General features: G+C 36.4%; 1 protein-coding gene and 1 long non-coding RNA gene across 2 annotated transcripts in view; one reads left to right on the forward strand and one right to left on the reverse strand.

Annotated features, from left to right (window-relative positions):
• Positions 1-435, reverse strand: part of LOC128249721 (uncharacterized) — a 5,398-nt gene extending 4,963 nt beyond the window's left edge. The window contains exon 1 of the long non-coding RNA XR_008265831.2: positions 297-435. This is a non-coding gene — a long non-coding RNA (uncharacterized LOC128249721). The remainder of the gene's footprint in view (positions 1-296) is intronic.
• LOC106878396 (metaxin-2) overlaps positions 1-12,239 on the forward strand; it is a 13,046-nt gene extending 807 nt beyond the window's left edge. The window contains exons 2-9 of the mRNA XM_014927591.3: positions 3,620-3,667; positions 4,205-4,324; positions 4,456-4,532; positions 5,714-5,806; positions 6,246-6,284; positions 7,430-7,555; positions 7,883-7,959; positions 11,466-12,239. Of these exons, the coding sequence (XP_014783077.1) occupies positions 3,620-3,667; positions 4,205-4,324; positions 4,456-4,532; positions 5,714-5,806; positions 6,246-6,284; positions 7,430-7,555; positions 7,883-7,959; positions 11,466-11,613 (728 nt within the window). The 3' untranslated portion in view covers positions 11,614-12,239. The remainder of the gene's footprint in view (positions 1-3,619; positions 3,668-4,204; positions 4,325-4,455; positions 4,533-5,713; positions 5,807-6,245; positions 6,285-7,429; positions 7,556-7,882; positions 7,960-11,465) is intronic.
• The last annotated feature ends 357 nt before the right edge of the window (positions 12,240-12,596 follow it).

The raw sequence follows: 12,596 nt of genomic DNA on the forward strand, positions 1-12,596 counted from the left end.
TTATATAACAAGGATTTATTGAAGTTATACATTGATTAATTTAATCAATTGGATTACGGTTTGTGTGTTTATTGTTCCTGCTGTTTTAGAGGTGAATACTAGGTCAACGTTTCTCCTCTGACGCTATTTTTAGTTCTCACGACATGCCAACGCAGTGGAACCTCTCAAGCTACTCAGCCCCTACATGGTCGCTCGCCCTAGTAGAGATGGTAGCCAATACGGTAATCTTCCAGTTTCGAGAGGTAAAAGAAATAAATAAAAATATTCAATTCAAGGGAAATAACTGAACGACTTACCAGTATTATCCGTACTACTTTTTCTCTAAAACAGCATGCGACGGAATTTTTTTTTATAGAAGTTTAGGGTTAGGGTTAGATGTTGTGCAGCCGGTCTTCCACGAGGCATTTTCAATGTCTCATAAGAAACTATGATATTCAATCACGTGTGTGATTTATATATAAACAGTTAACGTCAATCAAATCACGTGATTTATTTATAAACAAAGTAGTACGGATAATACTGGTAAGACGTTCAGTTATTTCCCTTGTATTTTATTTACTTTTTTAACCTCTCGAAACTGGAAGATTACCGCCAATACCTTCTCCTCAACCTCAAAGATGGTTATAACTGAATGCCCGTGAACGTAGGTTTGCTGAATTCGGATTAAACAATTTTTTATTTTTGCATTTTAATTAGCGGGTATTCTTGGATACTGGTCAATCCCTTATCAACCCATTTCCTTTTTTTTTTCAAATATTACTAGGATGACGAAAGATATTCAAATAGCGTGTTATATAAGTCAATTTAAACGTCAGTGCCTTTTTGTTTAATTACCGTTGTTTTACAAGTTGCGACAGAAACACCACATCTATATATATAAAAATGAGAATGTGTGTCTGTCTGTCTGTCTGTGTGAATCCCTAAAACTCGAGAACTACGCAACCAATTTCATTCAAATTTTACAGATGCCTTACTTAGGGTTCCAGTTGTGTTTTAGTAAAAAAAAATTTTAACTTCTTGCAGAGTTCGAGCCCACAGTAACATAATATCTCCTCCACTATTTAAGTATTACGTGTCAAAAGTGAAACAAAAACACTCATGTCAAATACTTTCACTTTAAAAATGAAACTATTCTACTAACTGAAACAATCACATTTCGATACTGTAATGACAGATACTTTCAGAGAAAGAGAGAGATGTATATGTATACATATAGATGTATATGTACACGTTATTCCACAAACTGAAAAATCACATTTCGATACTGTAATGACAGATACTTTCAGAGAGAGAGAAAGAGATGTATATGTATACATATACATGTATATGTACACGTATATGCATAGATATATATATATAGATATAGATCTATATGCATACATGTATATGTATACACGTGTAGATGTGTATATATATATATATATATATATATATATATATAGATGTACATGTAATATGTACACATACATACATATATATACATGCATACAGATATCTATACATATATACACCCATCACACACAAACACATGCACACAAACACACACATTAGTCATTTGTTTTCTTATCCAAAACTACGTCAAAAGTACTGAACGGATCTTTATGAAATTTGGAAATTACATTCTATGTATAACGGACATAACTCCCATGAAAATTCATATATTTTTTATGTTGATGAAATTTTAACCCGAACATAACAGATGAGCATTATTTGTAATTCAACGGTACAACAGTGTAAGACTACCCTTTCAGATATACTTTCATTGTGATTTCTGCAATGTGGTACATAAATTGTCAAGTAAATGAGACGCATCTTTGCCTCCACTGATTCACTTGCAAAGTGTTGAGTAAAATTATTTCGTTGCAGACTTCCTTTGGGTCTTTTTATTATCACTACGACACACATAGTCCCCAGTTGGTAACATTGATTTCAAGGCTCTCCTAGATGAGAGACTGGCATTCCACTTAATGTCTATGTTCCATGCTGGCATGGATTGGAGAGTTATTAATGTAGAAATATGGTATTGTAGCTACTAACAGTTGAGGGTTGCGTAGTCTAGACGGCGTTTTTAGATTTCATTATTCTCTTTAACCCGGGCAAAGCCGGGTATTTCTGCTAGTTGTTTATAAAAGGACAACATTGAACATGCTGCAGCAAGATGGAATCAATTAAAATATCGAGAAAACGATGTATACAGAGGAGATGTAGAGGAGTCTCTGTTTTAAGCTTACAGAAAAAGCAGGTTTCAAATAAATGTCTAGGAAATTGTCAGTAATAGGCTATGCAGACACTTCATTAGATGCAGTTGATAACAATTGTTACCAAGGTGCTCTAATTAGCACTAATTAAGTACTTGGCTGTCTTCAGAGGAATTCAATCTGTTGCAAGCATTCCAACCAGATTCCTTGCCTCTTTTTTTACCTTTGTTTTCCCTGGAGATGTTCTGGTGATGCATCGGCTGGTTCAGTCTCGCCAACCCAATAGGAAGGACATGGGTACTGTTCTTTCTTCTCTGACTAACTTGTTAAAGGAAACGGGGGAAAAAAAGGTGCTCCTTTAGAGTGCAGACCACTACAATATCCATAGGCTATATTGTGAAATGACCTGATCTAGGCTGGGGTTAGACTGCATGCTAAAGTGTAAATGGCTAGGTAGACTGCACGCTAAAATGAATGGAAGAAACTGAAGAAGCCAATATCGTTTTTGTGAAGTAAGAGTTTCTCTCAGATTGCAGGACAGTCTGTAAACAAGCATAGAGAAGGAATGTGATGATGCAAGAAAGACTGAAGTGAAATGAGTTGGATATATTTTACACTAGATATGAAAGGTGAATTAGAAATAAGTTGAGAAAGCACTTTGACAAGAGAGATGACAGTGCTGGTGAGGACATGTTCTGAGTGATTACCAAATCAAATTTTCATCAATCTATAATGCTTTATTTAAAGACAGAAGAAAGGAGAGAGCTTCATACAAAATTATACTTATATGTATCTTTGTTCCTTCATTTTTATGTCCATTTGTCATGTTTGCAAGGGTTAGAAAAAATATCATTGAGACAGTTTTACAGCTGGGTATCTTTCCTGTTGCCAACCCTTACCTGTTTAAAAGTGTAAAGTTGGAGATGACAGCATTGTCACTGCCGTAGCTGTGGGATTTTCGGAGAAGCACATGTGAAAACAAGCACATGGACACATGAACGTTTGCACACACACACACACAAGCACACATATATATATATATACACACGTACATGCTAGCATGGAAAAGCACCTTCCGAACTTGGTCGCTGCCAGCCCTCCTACCCCAACTGGCACCTGTGCTGGTAGCATGTAAAAAGCCCCATCCAGACGTGGCCAGTGCCAGTGCCATCTGACTGGCTCCCGTGCTGGTGGCATGTAAAAAGCACCCACTGACACTCTCGGAGTGGTTGGCGTTAGGAAGGGCATCCAGCTGTAGAAACAGTGCCAGATCAGATTAGAACCTGGTGTGGCCTCCTGGCTTGCCAGTCCCCAGTCAAACCGTCCAACCCATGCCAGCATGGAAAGCGGATATTAAATGATGATGTACATATGAAATTGATATATTTTCTGTTTTTTCTTTTTTTTCATTTTCTCCACAGCTTCCGTCCCTTGGCCTGATGATGCAGCCCTTTACCAACCTTATGAAAGTTAGTAAAAAAATTTTCATTTCCCATTAACTGCTTCAGAACAACAAATGCAAAGTCTTGTTGAATTGATTCTGGAATACTAATTTCTTTTGATTTTGTCGGACACCAAGAATGTGGTTGTTTAATTTTAAAATGATGTTGTTGGGTAGGTGTAAGAAGCCAGATTTGGCTGGTTGGAACATAAAACAAGTAGAATGTTTGGGCTGGTTGAAATGCTAAGGGGTTAATGCAACAACTGCTTTCAAGATGAAATGGTCTGTCTTTAAGCTAATATATATATATATATATATATATATATATATATATATATATATATATATATATATATATATATATATCTATATATATATATCCATCACATGATTTATCAAAGTATTTAAAATATTAGATATGTTTTTGCGTAGTGAATTATTTGGTTCTCATGTTGTATGATGTTTCAAATAATTTCATTGAAAACAATAATAAAAATGAATGCTTTTGATTATATTTTTGTTTCTGAAATATTATTTCACTGGTGTTTTATTTGTTTTGTTTCAGAGGAGCAGATATTGCTGACTGATTCTGCTAACTGTCTGAGTGTGAAGACATTTCTAAAAATGTGTGGGTTGAATTTTAACCTAGAACTGCGTGTCAATGCTGAGGAAATGTCTCCTTCCGGTGAGAAAGACAAAGAGAAATTGTGAAGAGCATTTCTTCTTCTTCTTCTTTTTCTTCTTCATAGTCTTTGTATTTATTTGAAATGTTTGATTTTGGTATTTAGAATTGATTGAATTTTTTTCCTACTTCAGGTAAAATACCATTTATCAAAGTAGGACCATTCCTGATCTCTGAAATGGACCCAATTATTGCATTCGTTAACACCAAGGTTTGTACATGACTAATTAACAGAATAGGTGAAAAGGTAGAAGGGGAAAGAGCATGATGGGGGGAAAAGCTGGGATATTTGGGGGTGAAGTGATAATTTTAGCAATAGTAGAGGTGAACAAAGGTAAGAGTGAGTGATGAAATAAAGGTAAGTGTAGATGTATTTGTGGCCATAGAGGTGACCTGGAGGAGTGAGAGTGCTGGCTGGGAGTACAGCAGGGTGAAGCTAGAGCATGTTAGGTGGGGAGGGGGGTGAGCGGGAGGGTCCAGTGTAGATGAATATGACATTTTTGAATGCTTTAATTGCATTTTAGTCATGGTGGCCTGCTCACCTTCTTTTCAGGCAAATGGTTTTTTGAAATTGACTGAGGTAGTTTATTGTATTACCTCATTAATGGTCAATGTCTCATTTTTGGGAAATCCTTCTCATCATCATCGTTGTTTAATGTCTGCTTTCCATCCTGGCATGGGTTGGACAATTTGAGGGCTGGTTAGCCAGAAAGCTGCACCAGCCTCCAATCTGATCTGGCAGTGTTTCTACAGCTGGATACCATTCCTAACACCAACCACTCTGAGAGTGTAGTGGATGCTTTTTACATGCCACTGGCACGAGGGCCAGTCAGGCAGTACTGGCATCAGCCACGCTTGAATGGTGCTTTTTATGTGCCACTGGCACGGAAGCCAGTCAGGAGGCACTGGCATTGACCACACTCGAATGGTGCTTTTTAAATTTGCTAGAAATATTATAGAGTCTTTTGTGTTTCTTTTGTTACTTCATATTTCCAGTATTCTTTGAGAGCAAATAAAATAAACAATATAACGAGATAAATATACTCAAAGAGTCCTTAGAAGATGAGAAACCGTAAACATTTATAAGTAATATTTAAAGTTGAATTATGGCCTTTAACAAGTTAATGATTTCTTATTTAGGCTGAAAGCAATTTTACAGAAAAAGAGAAATATCAGTTTATTGAAACACTTTTAGTTTATTACTGATTTCCTTTTTGTCAATAACAAATGACTGACAAAATGGTTCACTTCAGATTATCGTTGAATTTATAACTTTGACAGATAAAACGGCAAACAATTTCATCTCTTATTTCTCTCTTATTTCATCGCACTCAAGTTAAACTACTGCTGTTGCTGTTTTTAATTGTATCGTGTCTCTTTCTAATTTCACAGGGGTTCCACATCAGCAATCATTTATCTGACTCTCAACAATCTGAAATGAGAGCTTACATGGCCCTCGTGGAGAGCATTCTTATTAATGCTGAGGTCAGTCTTTTATTTTTGCTTCAATTCTCATGTTAATCAATGATTTCTTACTTGTTCATCATCATTTAACGTCCGTTTTTTTCCATGCTGTTATTTAATATTCTAGCTTTCATTGTGCTAAAGTTGCTAAATATTGTTGATGTATTCATAGAAAAATGACTAAAATAGTGAGGAATATAGCTGGACGTGTAATGTTGGTGTGCATGAGCACTAGTGCTTTATAGGTGGCACCAGTACTTTTTATGTGGCACAATCACCAGTGTTTTTGAAGGCTGATTTAATCAGTGTGTAAATAGACTTGAGAAGGATGTTGGTGTAGATGAGTGAAAAGGAGTGCAGTGGAGATCTTATTTTCATGTCTGAGCACAGTTTCTGAATTTAGTTTCGCTGCATTAAGTTGGTTTGTTATTTGGAATATAGTTTTCTTTCTTTCTTTCAGCTGTATTTATCATGGTGCCATGAAGATGTATATTACGAAGTAAGTAAAACCATTTAACAAAATTTGTTTTGGAGTTTTAAATTTCCTACATTGATTGTTTGGTCACAATATTGAGAAGATGTCATCATCATCGTTTAACGTCCGTTTTCCATGCTGGCATGGGTTGGACGGTTTGACTGGGGACTGGCAAGCCAGGAGGCCACACCAGGCTCCAATCTGATCTGGTGATGTTTCTACAGCTGGATGCCCTTCCTAATGCCAAACTCCAAGAGTGTAGTTAGTGGGTGCCGTTTACATACCACCAGCACGGGAGCCAGTCGGGTGGCACTGGTATCGGCCATGTTCCGATGGTGCTTTTTACATGCCACCAGCACAGGGAGCCAGTCAGGCAGATTTTCATTTTTGTTCTGGAAAGATAAAATCATTATCTCTCTCACCTTATCCCAACCCCCTCCTCTCCATACTGATATTTCCCTTCAACTGTGCCTCCACCCTTGTTCTTCACTCTCTATATTCATGTCTACCCCTATCTGTAACCATTCGGTATTCTCTTCTCGCACTCTTATGTAACTCTCTGTCCCCACCTTGATCCACTGTCTGTCTCCTCTCTCATGCTCACCTTGGGTTCTGGCTTTGACACCCTATCACTGTCATCTCTTCTTCTTAGTTATTCCCACCCTTATATCATATAAGGGTGGTCTTATTTTCAGTTTTGAAGTATGATTCATAAATACTAACTTAATTAAAGTGTGTGCAGGGGGGAAAAAGTAGAGATGTTGTATTAAAATTTAATAGTAAAGTGGGTACTGGTATATCTGGTAGAGTATGCCACTGAGAAATTTAAATTTATCAAAATTACACCCTTGACGAGGAGAACAAATCTTTTTCTAAATGACTAAAAATTTCACTTTTATTACAAAAGATCAGATTCAGTCGTTACAGCTTATTTAAAATTATGGGGTTGTCTCCCCTTTCCCCCCTCTCTCTCTCCTAGAATTAATCATTTGGAGAATGGTTTTGTTCCAATCACAAAGGGTATGATTTTCATTAAGTTAAATTAAATAAGTACTTCATAATGTATGCTAGTACTCACTTTACAAGTTATACATCCAGCTGAGCAAAGAATTATGAATAATTAAATCATGATGATAATTTTATAAAATGTATTTTATTTTTCTGTTCAGATTACTAAACCTCGTTATGGAGCTTGTTATCCTTGGCCCCTTAATATGATATTACCTTTGAAAAAGTTCACAGAGATTAAAAATCGGTTAACTAGCATTGGTTGGTTTAACAAATCCTTTGAGGAGGTAAGTAGAACAGTTTTCATTTCTGCATTTCATTTTCCATAATTGGTTTGTCTGTTAGTTTTGAAGTTTCTCATTAAATGCAGAAATAATTAATGATAAATTTATGCATTAGTATGATTAGTTCTTTTTATTAGTATCAATTAAAAAAAATTATACTGTTTTTTTTTTTTTTTTGTATTTTCTCTAATTCTATATTTAAAAATGGGAGATTGACAAATGTGCAAACATGTTTGTGTTATATTACGATATATAGTGTTTTATGTATCACAAAATAAATATTTCATATTTCATTTAATAAAATATATTTATCACATTTTTTTATTGCAGGTGTGCGAACAGATAAAGACTTGTTGTCAGGTTTTGTCTGAAAGACTTGGAAATCAAACATACTTTTTTGGAGACAAGTAAATATCCCTGTTTCAGTTATTGCTTTTCATTTTTTTTGTTGTGTGATTAGCAGATACTCTTCACTTCGTTGGTGCATCAAGAGGCTTAGTAGTCAAGCAGTTAAAGCTGGCCATAGATACAAGGCACAGGAAGGGGTGATTCACTGGAAATAAAGTGGGAAGGGAGGATGTTGAGAGAAGTGGTTTCAGGGAGAAGAAAGGTACAAAAAAAAAAAAAGGGGATGAAATATGTGCAGATTCTGTTCTCATATGAATACAGTAGTTTAATAGTGCCTTGGTTAGGAGGATGCAAAGTGGGGAAGGATTGATGGGGATAAATTGGGTGCAGGAGAGGGCCTCCAGTGGGTGTATAGACATAATGATTTAAGACCTCACTTTTGCTGTGATGATTGGGTCTTGAGCACATCAACTCATCAATCATCTTGGTCCTTTGGCATCTCCTCCATGAGACACAACATTTTGGGATCAGCTTGTGCTACATCATTCCTTGTCTTGTTGGCTTTCACTCTTCCACAAATTCCATCCACATTTAGCAGTTGGCATTTCTTGATACAACTCTTCTCGTCTAGATGCTCCACATGACCATCTCAGTGTAATCTTCTCTTTTGCACACCACATTTGATGACTCTTGTGCTCAGTTTTCCTCTCAATAAATGTGCACTTTATCATAAATGCATACCGATGTTGCACATCCAGTGGACCATACTGGCTTTATTCCTCTCTAGCCTTCACAAGTCCTCTGCATTCAGGGCCCACATCTCCCTACCTTGTAACTTTACTGTTTGCACACAAGCATCATACAGTCTGCCTTCAGTCTAACAGACACAGACCTTTTGTTATTATAAGAAGTAACAGCTCTCTGAACATCCATCATCTTGGTTTTATTCCAGCAACCATACTTTCAGAAGTAATATAGATTCCTATCCCTGTAACTTCAATCAAGTTATTTTATTGAATATTTCTACATTTAAAATCTTAAAAAGTAATGTTACATTCCAACAACTTATTTAGGTAATGAGATGCGTATATATTACAAAATAATATTGCTTGTAAGGCCATATGAAAATGCTGTTGCATTGGTCTTAAACAGATGACACTAGAAATGGTGGTGGTGGTGGTGGTGGTGGAGGTGGGGCTGTAAAAGTACTGAGCCTTTGCATCACAAACTGAAGGAAGAAAGCGATCTGTGCTGTTATCTTTGTTGATCATATCAAGAATGGAAGAAGGGGACCAAAGTGATTGGGGATTTGCTCTTCTCACTCCTTACAACAAAAACAATGCCCTAAAAGTACCCTGTCTATGCTTGTAACTCATTCTGCGCACACACAACACAATGTGCATACATGCACATGCATAATTGCATACACACACACACACAAGTACATGATGGGCTTTGTATAGTTTCCATTTACCAAATTCTTTCATAAGGCATTGGTCATTTTGGGGCTACAGTCGAAGGCACTTGTCAAAGTTGCTGCACTGTGGGATTGAACCTGAAACAGTGTGCTTGTGAAGCAGATTTTTTAACTACACAGCCATGCCTGCATCTACCCCCCCCCCACTCTGGCATTCTGTTGGTTATGGTGTGAGGGTTCCAGTTGGTCCAATCAATGGAACTGCATGCTTGTGAAATTAATGCACAAGTGAAATTAATGCACAATGTCTACCCTTAATGTAGTTCTCAGGAAGATTCAGCGTGACACAGAGTGTGACAAGGCTGACCCCTTTGAATTACTGGTACAACTCTCCTTTTTGTCAGTTGGATGGATTGGAAGAACATGAAATAAAATGTCTTGCTCAAGGTCATAACGCACTGCCAGGATTTGAACTCACGACCTTACGATCGTGAACTGAATTCCCTAACCACTAAACCACACAAACATGCCTGCACACGCACACACATAATTAGTGAAAAAGATAGATAACGATCCCATTTATGATTGAAAGCATAATCTAAAGTTTCCAGTTTGTTTCAAAGCAATGGCTTGGATGTTCAGGTGTTTAATTATTTAAAGTACATTTTTCCCTCATTATTTTAGACACTGACACCATGTTTATCAACTGGTATTTATTACTATTGTAAATTAACCCAGAACTGGCTATATAATTAATTAGTTGTCACATCAACGTGTACAATAATAATACCAGTAGAAGCCAAGCATCATGAATGACAGTATGTGTGTGTGTGTATATATATATTGCCCTGGAGCCATATGACAGAATGGAAGAGGAGGACATGTATACACTGCTTATAGTGGGAGTGGTGGTGGTGGTGGTGGTGGGGAGACAATCTCCAACATCAACTGTGTTACCTGTTATGTCGTTTTACAACATTTTTGTCTGTTTTTCTTTAATTGTTCTCTTCTCTTCCAATTCCTTTGAGAATGTCATTTCTTTTCTGAGGTCAGTTTTAACATTCTAACCCCCGACTGTCCAACGTTTTCCTCAGCATGCACCTGCACTGACACTATTTTGTGAAATATTTTCTCAGAGTTTTCTTATCTACTCATCATATCTATTAAAGGTGAAACTGTGGTTTTAGTCTTGTGCTATGCTGTACTTTTGCTGCTAGTCGACAGCAATTACTAATTCTTTGTTATGGCAGATAAGAGAACTAACAAGTGATGTGCTGAGAACAGCAACTATGGCCAAGAGAAAAGAAAAAAAACATTGTTTTATGTTGTAACTCAAGAAATACCTGGGTTGCTAAAAATTTTAACCCTTGAACATTCAGATTGAGAATATTCTGTCAAACATAATGCTTTGGGTGTTGAAGAGACACAGTAAAACGGTTAAGAAGTTTTCTTTGCAATGATTAAGGACAAGGTTTGATTCCACTGCACAGAGCACTTTGGGCAAGTGCCTTCTCTTCTAACTGCAGTTTGACCCAAACCTTATGAGTGAAACTGGACAGACAGTGTTTATTAGGACATTGGAAGCATTGTAATGCAAAAGGTTGACTTTGGCACAATGTCATACTGATTCTTTCTGGGGATTCATTTAATTCTTTAGAGCTTGAACTGGTCATATCTGGCCTAAGTAGTCTGTATTATGTTCAAACTGGTCAGATCTGGTCTCTCACACCTACCCGACACTGTCATTCTAAAAATAAATAGTTGGCATTAGGAAGGGTATCCAGTCATAGAAACCAAGCCAAAACAGACAAATGGAGCCTGGTGCAGCTCCTGTCACACCGTCCAACCCATGCCAGCATGGAAAGTGGACATTAAATGATGTTGACAATGTATGTAGGTTTTTGTGTTTGTCTCCCTCCAATTGCTTGAAGGGTGTTGGATTGTTTACATCCTCATAACTTAGCAATTTAGCAAAAGAGACCAATAGAATAAATATCAGACTTACAAAAAAAAAAAAAGAAATAGGTACTGTTCTACTACAAACTCTTCAAGGCAGTTGCCTCAGCATGACCTCAATTAAGACATGAAATTTTAATGTTGGATCACTTTTAATAATTTTGTTTTTTTTCTCTGTTTTTCTCTTTGCAGACCAACAGAACTGGATGCTCTGGTGTTTGGCCACCTCTTTACTCTACTCACCACAAACTTACCTGTTGATCAATTTGCTCTGGTCATTCAGAAATATGACAATTTGGTTGAATTCTGTAATAATATTCAAGCAACGTATTACAAGTGAAATAACTGGAGTTTGAACCAGCAGACTTACTTGTTTAGCTGTTGATTTTTTTGTTGAGATAGTCTGTATTTGAAAATAGACCTGTAGGTTGTTTCTAGTTCTGTCACAAAGAATTAACTGAATCCAGGTTTTCTCTTATAAATGTTGGACAGAGGATAAGATCTACGCTTGTAGATACGTCAGTTGGTGGATGCTGTTAAATCTGCATTCATTGAGACAACAGGTCTTTTAGTGAGTTCCATTTTAAACTGCTGAGAAGTGAGTTTCTCTTGTAAATCTGTGAACTCCAAGATTGGGGTCTGAGGAGAGTTTAGGATTGTTAGTTGAATTTGGAAAAGAAATAGAAATCATTTCTGTTTTTTATAACTAACAAACCCTTGCATAATTTATTTTAAGGACATTTAGTTATCTTTTAACAGTTTCATAAAATATTTTTTTTTGTTTTCAATTTTGATATTTTGACGTTACTGAATTCACTTTTGGGTCAATACAACAGGGTAATTTATGATTGTATTGAATGATAAAGGAGCCCGTTGGATTTCTCTTTGTTACCCCAAAATCTGCAGAAGTTGTTTATAAATACATTTATAGAGAAAAAAAAGCATTAAAAGAACAATTGTCTTTTATTTTGTTGTATTAGTTATTATTCTAATTTACTGGTAAATTCATTTCCAGGATTTTTTTTGTTTCTTCAAGATTACAACCAAAATTTTGTGCACTTTTATGTTCTTTTGTTTCTTTACTTTATATTAAACCTTCTTCTGAGTGTTCAATGTGTTCACACGATGTACTTTGTGAAACTACCAAAATGCTCCCTCCGACTACTACCGACCACCACTCTTTATAAGAGTTCAGCTTGTCCATTCTTCTATTGCCACAACAGTGTGTTTACATCTTAACTTAGCAGTTCGGTAAAAGAGACTGATAGAATAAGTACTAGGCTTACAAAGAATAAGTCCTGAGGTCGATTTGTTTGACTAAAG

Source organism: Octopus bimaculoides, chromosome 16 (assembly GCF_046866305.1).
Source record: "Octopus bimaculoides isolate indiv1 chromosome 16, ASM4686630v1, whole genome shotgun sequence".
Classification (NCBI taxonomy): domain Eukaryota; kingdom Metazoa; phylum Mollusca; class Cephalopoda; order Octopoda; family Octopodidae; genus Octopus; species Octopus bimaculoides.